General features: G+C 43.9%; 1 protein-coding gene across 3 annotated transcripts in view; it reads left to right on the top strand.

Moving 5' to 3' along the window:
• The first annotated feature begins 3,167 nt into the window (after nucleotides 1-3,167).
• The window catches only part of METTL5 (methyltransferase 5, N6-adenosine), a 19,485-nt gene continuing 10,921 nt past the window's right edge, over nucleotides 3,168-11,731 (top strand). For all 3 annotated transcript variants that reach the window (XM_053597875.1, XM_053597874.1, XM_053597873.1), the window contains exons 1-4: nucleotides 3,168-3,574; nucleotides 7,207-7,321; nucleotides 7,974-8,155; nucleotides 9,434-9,516. In XM_053597875.1, the coding sequence (XP_053453850.1) occupies nucleotides 3,466-3,574; nucleotides 7,207-7,321; nucleotides 7,974-8,155; nucleotides 9,434-9,516 (489 nt within the window). In that variant the 5' untranslated portion in view covers nucleotides 3,168-3,465. The remainder of the gene's footprint in view (nucleotides 3,575-7,206; nucleotides 7,322-7,973; nucleotides 8,156-9,433; nucleotides 9,517-11,731) is intronic.

Genomic DNA, 11,731 nt, shown 5'->3' with positions numbered 1-11,731 from the left:
AAGCCCAGGAGTTGGAGGTTGCTGTGAGCTGTGTGACGCCATGGCACTCTACCAAGGGCCTCTACAAAAAAAAAAGACTCTGCCTCTACAAAAAAAAAAAAAAAAGAAAGAAATATTAATTATTGGCTCAGCACTCATAGCTCAGAGGTTAGGGTGCCGACCACATATACCCAGGGCTGGTGAGTTCTAAACCCGGCCCAGGCCTGCTAAACAACAACAACTACAACAATAACAACAAAATAGGGCAGTGGTGGGGGGGCACCTGTAGTCCCAGCTACCTGGGAGACTGAGGCAAGAAAAATCAAGTAAGCCCAAGAGTTTGAGGTTGCTATGAGCTGAGATGCCACGACACTCTACTGAGGGCAACATAGTAAGACTCTGTCTCAAAAATATATATGTACATATATATTAATTATATTTATAGACACTAGCAATAACATTCTGAAAATAAAATTAAGAAAACAACTCCATTTACTATAGTACCAAAAGCATAAAATGGTTAGGAATAAATTTAACAAAGAAACGCAAGACTTATACACTAAAATCTTTAAAACATGGTTAAAAGAAATTAAGGGCAATTTAAATAAATTGGCACTACAACTTGATTTCTGCTCCTATTCTATTAAACCTGTTAGGGACCAAATCTGTAGGTGGAAGGTTTAGGCCAGAAGGGTGGTTCCTAGGGCCAGAGAAGCTGGGGACCAATCAGGGGAAGGACTGCAGGAAAATATAGTTAGGGAAAAACCAAGAATCTGAGGTTTTGAGGTTTATACACCTGTGGAGTATAAGTGGCTACAACCTTGTTACTGGAGAACACCTGTCAATCATTTGGTAATATTCCCCCAGACCAAGGCAATAAAAGGAAACTATCTGGGCATCCTCAGTGTCTTTCTCCACTTGTGGAGACTGACCTGTTCCTCTTTCTGGAACATATTTTCACTTTTTATAGCTTCCTTTTTTTCTGTAGCAAAAACCGTGTGGAATTTCTTCCTGTTTGTGTTCGCTCAGTTTTACCTGCCCTGCTTGTGATACTTTCAAGCAAGGAGCCAAAGAGCCAGGACAATAGCCCACCAGCCGCCTGGCAAACCTGTTGTCTTTCCAGACTTTAACACCACTACCTACCCTTTCATTTAAAAAAGATACACAGCATCTCTGTTTTGTTTTTTTTTTTCTGATTACATGTGAATCTACAATTATCTAAAAAAAAAAAAACAAATAGAAAAAATTGCCTTCAACTTCAGAAGGGCCAATTGTCCTTTGTACATCTGGCTAACTTTATCCTTTTGGCTCAAATCCCTTACTCCACCACCACTATGAAGTAACATTAATTGGGCATTTGCTGTGTGACAAAGTTCTTTATGTTTGAAGAACTTCATATGTATTAACTTATTTAATTCTCATAACAGATAACCTTGAATACTTTTTCTTTTTTTTTTGTAGAGACAGTTTCACTTTATGGCCCTTGGTAGAGTGCCATGGCCTCACACAGCTCACAGCAACCTCCAACTCCTGGGCTTCAGCGATTCTCTTGCCTCAGCCTCCCAAGTAGCTGGGACTACAGGCGCCCGCCACAGGGCCCAGCTATTTTTTGGTTGCAGTTTGGCCGGGGCCGGGATTTGAACCCGTCACCCTCGGTATATGGGGCCAGCGCCCTACCGACTGAGCCACAGGCGCCGCCCCCTTGAATACTTTTTCACAGGAAGTAGCAGTCTCAGAACCACTTCACTACTCCATCATCATCCATTTACTCCTTTTTTTCTTCCCTTAATAATGAAAAGAGGTAGCTCAGGCTCAGTGGTTAGGACGCCGGCCACATACACCGAGGCAGGAGAGTTCCAACCCGGTCTGGGTGTTGTGGCGTGCGCCTATAGTTGAGAGGCAGAGGCAAGAGAATTGCTTAGCCCAAGAGTTAGAGGTTGCTGTGAGCTGTGATGCCACAGCACTCTACTGAGGGCAATACAATGAGACTCTGTCTCAAAAAAGAAAAAATAAATAAAAATGATGAAAAGAGGTGTCTATCCCACAGGCTGAGGACAATCCTTTTTACTTAAGTACTGGATCCTGCCTTCTCAGGATCCTAACTCCATTCGCTATCCTCTTTATTTTATTTTATTTTAATTATTTATTTTTATTTCAGGTTAATGTGACGGTACAAACAACGAGGTTACAGTATTTCTGTTGGTTTAGATAGAGTCCCTCTTGTAGTTGTGTCCCGCACCCAAAAGGTGTGCAATATATCCTTACATTGTACCCATTAAGTGGGAGCCTATCTCCCCCTCCACCCCTTCTTTCTTATATTTTAAACCCGTCCCTTTACATAAGCTCCATCCCATCAGAATTTAAATGTTTTCTTATCTCTTCCTATCTTAGAAAGCTTCCCCCAGCCTTACTAGTACATCAAACCACTCTCTTTTTTGCAGCCAGTTCTTGAGAATTGTTCACATTTACTCTTTCTTTTTTTTTTTTGAGTGTGTAACATTTTTATTCCATTTTGTTGTAATAAAATTATTACATCAAAAAATATATTCCATCTCTTACCTGAATTGACCTTAGAACACCTGAATATTCTCTTTAAGAGACATCAGTACAGTCACGTGTCACTTCACATTTACTCTTTCTAAACTTCCACTCACTCCACAATCCACTACAACTTGATTTATGCTCCTCTAAAATACCTGACCTCTTTCTAGCCTTTGACACCACTGCCCATTCTCTCAATTAAACTCTCTTTTGGGTTTCTCTGATATCAGTTCTCCTATGAGATTGAGGTAAGTGACACAGCTGACCTAAAAAGCAGCAAGCAAAAAACCCCACGATAAAGTAGGACACGCGAATGACGAAAGAAGTAAAGGTGAGTGAAGATCGCCAGTTTCCGAGTGGGGAGCTGAGAGACACAAAGCAGCAGAGTCACGCTGGGAGATAAACCACAGTGACTTACACCCTCCCTTCTGCATCACTTTCCCTGTACTTCTTTCCCCTATCCTTTGAGGGCTGGTAAGTTCTCAGGGCAAACCAGAAGATAATGGGCATGGGACCGCCGGCTCGGGCCCGTCCAGGGTCTGGAGAGCAGGGCGGGCTCTGCAGGTCCCTCCGCTGAGGCTGCAGCGCGGCTCCGGGCCGCTGGGCGGCGAGCGCGTGCGCCGTGGCGCTTCCGGCCCCGAGCTAGGTGTTGGTTGCTTCCCGAGGTGCGCGGACGTGGCGTCAGGGTCTTAAGCCGCTCTAGGCACACTCCGTTGCCGTCTTCTAGGGACCGAGGGCGGCTTGTGATATTCGGGGGCGCGACCGAGTCTGGCCCTGCGCGCCCTGCGTCCCGGTTTCTCCGTGGAGCGCGTCTCCTGTCCCGCTCCCGGACAGCAGCGCCGAAAACGGGGCGAAGAGGAAGCAAGATCCCGGTTAAATAGATTTCTCCACAGATCCTGTGCAGTTACCCTGCGAGCTCACACGTAACAACAACAACAACAACAAATGAAGAAATTAAGACTTAAGGAACTAGAGAGTCGCCTGCAACAAGTGGATGGATTCGAAAAGCCCAAGATACTTCTAGAACAGTATCCCACCAGCCCACACATTGCAGGTAGGGCGGCTGGTTCACCACGCCCTTGCTTTGGGTCAACTCCGTGATGAAAATAGAACAGTTATTCAGATAAAAAGAATTTCTCCTTAACCTTCCTTGACGCTGCGCCTAAAAACTCTCCTCAGAGACATACACTTTATCATCGTACTGTTCAATTTTCCGCATACTTTTTAACACTGGCAGGCATCTTTATAATGCTTTTTTCTCATTATAAACTTGAGGGCAAGGAATTAGTCTTTCATCTCAATTCCTAGTGCCTAGAAGAGTTGCTGGTACTGTTTAGAAGCTCAGTAAATACTTGATAAATACGGATCCATTTCTTATAGCAACTAATTGCTGGAGCACGGATTTCTATGCTATATATACTCTGTCCTAGAAATAAATTCCATAGTTGGTAGCAGAGTTTTAACAAAACCAGAGCATGTGCTATATAAAGATGATGATGCATTTCAACGTAATGTGAGAATTAGTATTGTTGCTTCATGCCAGAGTAAGAAAGAGTACAGGAAAATCCATTCATGTTTATTCATTTATTTTTTTATTGAGACAGAGTCTCACTTTGTGGTCCTCCGTAGAGTGCGGTGGCATCATCACTCACAGCAACCTCCAACTCTTGGGCTTAACCGATTCTCTTGCCTCAGCCTCCCAAGTAGCTGGGGGACTCCAGATGCCTGCCACAACGCCTGGCTTTTTTTGTAGAGACAGGGTCTCACTCTGGCTCAGGGTGGTCACGAACCTCTGAGCTGAGGCAATCCACCTGCCTTGGCCTCCCAGAGTGCTAGACCATTCATATTTCATAAATATGTTCCCACAGGAAAATTAGATTGCTGAGAGCACCTGCAAGGAGGAATTTTTTTGAGCTTCAAAACAGTTGTTTCTAAACTGCCAGTGAAACTCCAAGATATGGTCATTCCAACTAAAAATTTGCACAAAATTATTGGGTTTAAGGTAGGACAGTTTTTCTCAGTAGTGTTTTTTTAATGTAATGGAATCCAACTTTTTAAATTTATTTATTTAATTAGTTATTTTTTGAGGCAGGGTCTCTGCTGCCCAGGCTGGAGTGCCTTGGCATCAGCCTAGCTCACAGCAACTTCAAACTCTTGGGCTCAAGTGATCTTCCTGCCTCAACCTACTGAGTAGCTGGCACTACAGGTGCCTGCCGCAATGCCCAACTAATTTTTCTATTTTAGTAGAGATAGATCTTGCTCTTGTCAGGCTGATGCCTGAGCTCAAGGGATCCTTTCCGTCAACTCCCTGAGTACTAGGATTACAGACATGACCGCTGTACCCAGCCTGGAATGTAATTTTAAAAAACAAAAACACTAGCACTTGCAGCAATGAATGGGATAGCACAGTCAGTCCAAGATGCCCCTGTAATGTGTTTTCTCTGCATCCTAAGGCATCAGTGATGGCCAGCAGTCCTGTTGGGCCCAAACATCCACAGGGAGATACCAGTGTTATTCATGTTTAACCTTCAGTGTATCCAAAGACCCTGGAGTATTTGCAGGATGCCCTTTCAATATTTTTTTTTTTTTTTTTTTGTAGAGACAGAGACTCACTTTACCGCCCTCGGTAGCATGCCGTGACCTCACAGGACTCACAGCAACCTCCAACTCCTGGGCTTACGCAATTCTCTTGCCTCAGCCTCTCCAGTAGCTGGGACTACAGGCGCCCGCCACAACGCCCAGCTGTTTTTTTTTTTTTGTCCTATTTGACCTGGGCTGGGTTTGAACCTGCCACCCTCGGTATATGGGGCCGGCACCCTACTCACTGAGCCACAGGCGCTACCCTAAAAGATGCCCTTTCAAATTTCAGCAGCTTCTGCCCTGCTCTTCAGTAATTGTATTATCAGATCTCATTTGGCAATTATGAATATGTTTTTATTTATTTATTTTTTTTGTGGAGACAGAGTCTCACTTTATCGCCCTTGTTCACACAGCTCACAGCAACCTCCATCTCCTGGGCTTAGGCGATTCTCTTGCCTCAGCCTCCTGAGTAGCTGGCAGGTTCGAATCCAGCCCGGGGCCTGCCAAACAACAATGACGGCTGCACCACCACCCCCCCCCCCAAAAAAAAAAAAATAAATAAAGTGACTATAGAAAAATTTTTTCTTTGTCCTTGTGTTTTTTTTGTTTTGTTTTGTTTTTGTAGAGACAGAGTCTCACTTTACCGCCCTCGGTAGAGTGCCATGACATCACACAGCTCACAGCAACCTCCAGCTTTTGGGCTTACGGGATTCTCTTGCCTCAGCCTCCCGAGCAGCTGGGACTACAGGCGCCCGCCACAATGCCCAGCTATTTTTTTGTTGCAGTTTGGCCGAGGCCGGGTTTGAACCCACCACCCTCAGTATATGGGGCTGGCACTCTACTCATTGAGCCACAGGCGCCACCCTGTCCTTGTGATATTAATGCTTTTGATGATATATAGATTTCACAGATTAGTAAAATTTCAGAACAGTTTTGGAGACTGATATAGGGTTGCCAAATATATATTTTAACAAGGAAGTATATTTTTAAAACCTGTTTATTCTTACCATTCTTTACTAAAAGTACTATTTCAGCATCAAAGAACTTTTTTTATGTCTATATGGCATTGTTTTGAACAGGCTGAGGAAAAATAGGTATTTTGACTTTATTCTTCTCATTTCACTCATCTGTGACCTCAGAGATTGGTCACAGTTTTGTCATTATTGGCATTGTCAGCGGAGATTAGTTTTTGAGAACCACTGGCATGTACATAGTATTAGCCTCCTTTATGGTGCCACTTAGTACACCTTTTTTTTTTTAATAATCTGGAACACGATTTGAGGGACCTGACTAAATAATGCAAGATAGATGTTTTTAGAAAGAGTCATTTGGCAGGGTGCAGTGGCTCATGCCTGTAATCCTGCCACTCTGGGAGTGGGGGAGGGGGAGGGGAGATTGCTTGAGCTCAGAAGTTTGAGACTAGGCTGTGCAAGAGCAAAGCCCATTCTCTCTAAAAATAGAAAAACTAATAGCTGGGCATTGTGGCGGGCACCTGTAGTCGCAGCTATTTGGGAGGCTGAGGCAAGAGAATCGCTTAAGCCCAAGAGTTTGCAGTTGCTCTGAGCTATGACACCACCGCACTCTACCGAGGGCGACATGGTAAGACTCTGTTTCAACAACAAAAAAAGAAAAACTAGCTGAGTGTTATGGAGCCACTCAGAAGGCTGAAGGTTGAGCCCAGGAGTTTGAGGTTGCAGTCTGCTACAATGACACCATTGACACTGTACCCAGGGCAACAAGATTCTTGTCTCAAAAAAAAAAAAAGTTATGGCTCAGCGCCTGTAGCTCAAGTGGCTAAGGCGCCAGCCACATACACCAGTGTTGGCGGGTTGAATCCAGCCCAGGCCTGCCAAACAACAATGACAACCGCAACCAAAAATTAGCCAGGCGTTGTGGCAGGAGCCTCTAGTCCTAGCTACTTGGGAGGCAGAGGCAAGAGAATTGCTTAAGCCCAGGAGTTGGAGGTTGCTGTGAGCTGTGAAGCCACAGCACTCTACCCAGGGCAACAGCATGAGGCCTTGTCTCAAAAAAAAAAAAGTTATTTGCACAAATTGGATTTATCAGCTTCCTTACTTACTTCCTAATATTTTTAAAAATTTTTTTTAGCATGTATGCTCTATACAATCCATAACACATACGATGACATTGAAAATAAAATGGTTGCAGATCTGGGATGTGGTTGTGGAGTGCTGAGCATCGGAACTGCAATGTTAGGAGCAGGGTAGGTCATCCAATATATACTATTTAGATATGGGGTGGCTTTAATAGGACATGTAAATAGGATCAATTGAATTATATTTATTGGACTCTACAGTGTGAGATGTAGGCAGCAAAAATTGAGACTGAATACACGTTGAATTAGGCAGATGATGAAAACAATGAAAAATAATTAAGTAAAAATGGTAACAGCAGCAGTCCCTTTTATACAAACCTGAGTTTCCAACCTCTCCCAGATTGGGAAAGCATGGTATTAAAAAGCAATACTCGGGTGGCACCTGTAGCTCAGTTGGTAGGGCGCCGGCCCCATATACCGAGGGTGGCAGGTTCAAACCTGGCCCCGGCTGAACTGCAAACAAAAAATAGCCGGGCGTTGTGGCGGGCGCCTGTAGTCCCAGCTACTCGGGAGGCTGAGGCAAGAGAATTGCTTAAGCCCAGGAGTTGGAGGTTGCTGTGAGCTGTGGGATGCCACAGCACTCTACCCAGGGCCATAAAGTGAGACTCTGTCTCTACCAAAAAAAAAAAAAAAAAAAAGCGATATTCACTCTTGCTTTGCCAATTGGTTTTAAAACATATATGGTAAAATAGCTAGTTTTGTTTTTGCTTTGACTTGGGAGTTAAAGGTGCTATTCTTTGTGTATGTTTTGTATTTATAGGTTGTGTGTTGGATTTGACATAGACGAAGATGCATTGGAAATATTTAAGAGGAATGTGGAGGAATTTGAGTTAACAAATGTTGACATGGTTCAGTGTGATGTGTTCTCATTATCTAACAGAATGTCCAAGTCATTTGACACAGTAATTATGAATCCTCCATTTGGGACCAAAAATAATAAAGGTTAGTAACAAATATATTGGTGTATTTGTAGAAAAGTAAGTTTTCAGAATTACTTCATCATTGACTGTTTTGGATTAAGTGATTTTGTCACTGTTCATTAAATAAACCATACTATTACCTGTAATTTATTACAATTTAAATTTCAATTTGTTGGCGGGTGTGGTGGCTGACACCTGTAATCCTAGCATTCTGGGAGGCCAACACAGGTAGATTGTTTGAGCTCAGGAGTTTGAGACCAGCCTGAGCAAGAGAGACACCCAGTCTCTAATAAACTAGCTAGGTGTTGCGCGAGTACCCATAATTCCCACACCTTGGGAGGCTGAGGCAAGAGGATTGATTGCTCAAACCCCAGAGTTTGAGGTTGCTTTGAGCCATGTTATCATGGCACTCTACCCAGATGTGACAGAGTGAAACTGTCTCCAAAAAAAAAGAGATTTATTCAACACATGGCTAGGGAATTGAATTTTTCAACCTCTGTTTTTACAAATTTATATTAAATAAAGAGTTGTCTTATTTATTATTTAGACTACTGTTGTTTTCAAGGACAATTTGCCTAATCTTTATGAATGATGATGAAACTTACAAAGGATTTTATACTGTCACCATCTGTTTTTAAAGCCTTAACAGACCCAAGCATTTCAATGTGTGCCTATAAGTAACACTGACTTACTGTGGCTATTAATTTTGTGTTTACTGAAGGAAAGGAGGGTAGGAAGTCAATAAAAGAAGGAAAAACATAAATAGTTTAAAAAGTACCTGTGGCGGGCGCCTGTAGTCCCAGCTACTCGGGAGGCTGAGGCAGGAGAATCGCCTAAGCCCAGGAGTTGGAGGTTGCTGTGAGCTGTGTGACGCCACGGCACTCTACCGAGGGCAATAAAGTGAAACTCTGTCTCTACAAAAAAAAAAGTACCTGCCCTCTGCCAAAATGATCCTGCTAACTACACTGTGTGTTCCCTTCTCCTCTTTTTGAAAGTCATGAAGTTGGAATATAGTAGAATTTTTACTTTAGCCTTATTTAACCAAGACAGTAATTCTAGTTTTATTCTGTCAACCTTAACAGAATATTCTGATGTTTTATTTATTTATACTCTGTCTTATTTGCAGAAGGAATTTGAAGTGGCTATTTTGGACTTTGGAAGAAAATGTTTCTTTCTTTTTTTTTTTTTTCTTTAAGCTGCTAGTTTTGATGGAATAAAATGTTTCTAAATCCTATTCATTTAATCTTCTATTTTGACAAGATTACATAATGTAAATGGGAGTTTTTTCTACTCTTCACAGGGACAGATATGGCTTTTCTAAAGACTGCTTTGGAAATGGCAAGAACAGCAGTATATTCTTTACACAAATCCTCAACTAGAGAAGTAAGTTCAATCATCATGATTTTGTGTACTATTTATTTTTAAATTCGTAGCAATGTTTTAGGGATTTGCTGTGCCTACTAAATATCAGAGTGTCTATTTCTCCTGACCTTTTTGACATCTGGCACTTAGAAACTGAATCTTCCCTTCAACCAACTAGCATCTGAGCCTAGCTTTTTTCTAGCCTATATGACTGCTATATATCATTGTTGATAGCTGGTCATGGTGCTGTGATCCTAGCACTTTGGGAAGCCTATGTCGGAGGGTTGCTTGAGGCCAGGAAGTCAAGACCAGCTTGAGTAACATAGTAAGAACCCCATCTCTACAAAAAATTAGTTAGCTGTGGTGGTACATGCCTGTATTTCCGGCTACTTGGGAGGTTAAGGCAGGAGGATCGTTTGAGACCTAGCCTGGGTAACAACAATGTGGGACCCTGTTTCTTTTTTTTTCTTTTTTTTAAAGATTTGTTCAGATAGGAACTGTTACCAGGAAAAGCGTGGTGTAACTAGGGTTATAATGTTTTTTGGTTTGCCTGGGTAAGTCCAATTTTATCCCATTGTCCCTGTGTAGCCTGGTGTGCTGAAGGGAGTCAGTAAGCCTTCGTTTTTGGCCAGGGCTGGGTTTGAACCCGCCACCTCCGGCATAGGGGACCAGCGCCCTACTCCTTGAGCCACAGGTGCCGCCAAGCCTTGGTTTTTAAGAACACTGAGTCTGGAGCTAAACAGATCTGAGTTACCATAATTTTTTCCAGCTAGATAACACATGGAGGGGTGTTTCAGATGTCTTCCAGGAAACTGGGGAAAGGGACAGTCCTTTTTTATTTATTTATTTTTTTGTAGAGACAGAGTCTCACTTTATGGCACTCGGTAGAGTGCGGTGGCCTCACACAGCTCAGGGCAACCTCCAACTCCTGGGCTTAAGCGATTCTCTTGCCTCAGCCTCCCGAGCAGCTGGGACTACAGGCGCCCGCCACAACGCCCGGCTATTTTTCTGTTGCAGTTTGGCCGGGGCTGGGTCCGAACCAGCCACCCTCAGCATATGGGGCCGGCGCCCTACTCACTGAGCCACAGGCGCCGCCCGGGACAGTACTTTTTTCGTGAAAGTATAATATAGTGGCTCGGCACTCGTACTCAGTGGTTAGGGCGCCGGCCATATACACCAGGGCTGGCAGGTTTGAACCCAGCATGGGCCTGCTAAACAACAATGACAACAACAACAACAACAACAACAACAAAAAATAACCGAGCGTTGTAGTGGGTGCCTATAGTCCCAGCTACTTGGGAGGCTGAGGCAAGAGAATTGCTTAAGCTCAAGAGCTTGAGGTTGCTGTGAGCAGTGACGCCGTGGTACTCTACCAAGGGCAACAAAGTGAGACTTTGTCTCAAAAAAAAAAAAGAAAATTTGGGCGGCGCCTGTGGCTCAGTGACTAGGGCGCCGGCCCCATATGCCAAGGGTGGCGGGTTCAAACCCAGCCCCTGCCAAACTGCAACCAAAAAATAGCTGGGCATTGTGGCGGGCGCCTGTAGTCTCAGCTGCTCGGGAGGCTGAGGCAAGAGAATCGCGTAAGCCCAAGAGTTAGAGGTTGCTGTGAGCCGTGTGACGCCACAGCACTCTACCGGAGGGCGGTACAGTGAGACTCTGTCTCTACAAAAAAAGAAAATTTATAAAATTAAAACATAGGCTCTGGGCTGGGCACGGTGGCTCATGCCTGTAATCCTACCACTCTGAGTCAGGTAGATTGAGCTTAGGAGTTAAGACCAGCCTGAGCAAGAGCAAGACCTCATCTCTACTAAAAACAAAAAAAAAAATAGCCCATCATTGTGGCGGATGCCTATAGTCCCAGCTACTTGGGAGGCTGAGGCAAGGGGAACTCTTCTGCCCAAGAGTTTGAGATTGCTGTGAGATATGATCCCACAGTACCCTATTCAGGGCAACAGAGTGAGACTGTCTCAGAAGAAGATACAAGCATGGGCTCGGCGCCTGTAGCATAGTGATTATGGCACCAGTTACATACACCAAGGCTGGCAGGTTCAAATCCGGCCCAGACCAGCTAAACAACAGTGACAACTGCACCCAAAAAATAGCTGGGCGTTGTGGTGGGTGCCTATAGTCCAAACTACTTGGAAGGCTGAGGCAAGAGAATTGCTTAAGTCCAAGAGTTTAAGGTTGCTGTGAGCTGTGACGCCAAGGCACTCTCCTGAGGATGACATAGTGAGAT

The sequence above is a fragment of the Nycticebus coucang genome, chromosome 7 (assembly GCF_027406575.1).
Source record: "Nycticebus coucang isolate mNycCou1 chromosome 7, mNycCou1.pri, whole genome shotgun sequence".
NCBI classification, from domain to species: Eukaryota; Metazoa; Chordata; class Mammalia; order Primates; family Lorisidae; genus Nycticebus; species Nycticebus coucang.
The sequence above is the reverse complement of the archived record's forward strand: the minus strand, read 5'-3'. Positions and strand labels throughout refer to the sequence as shown.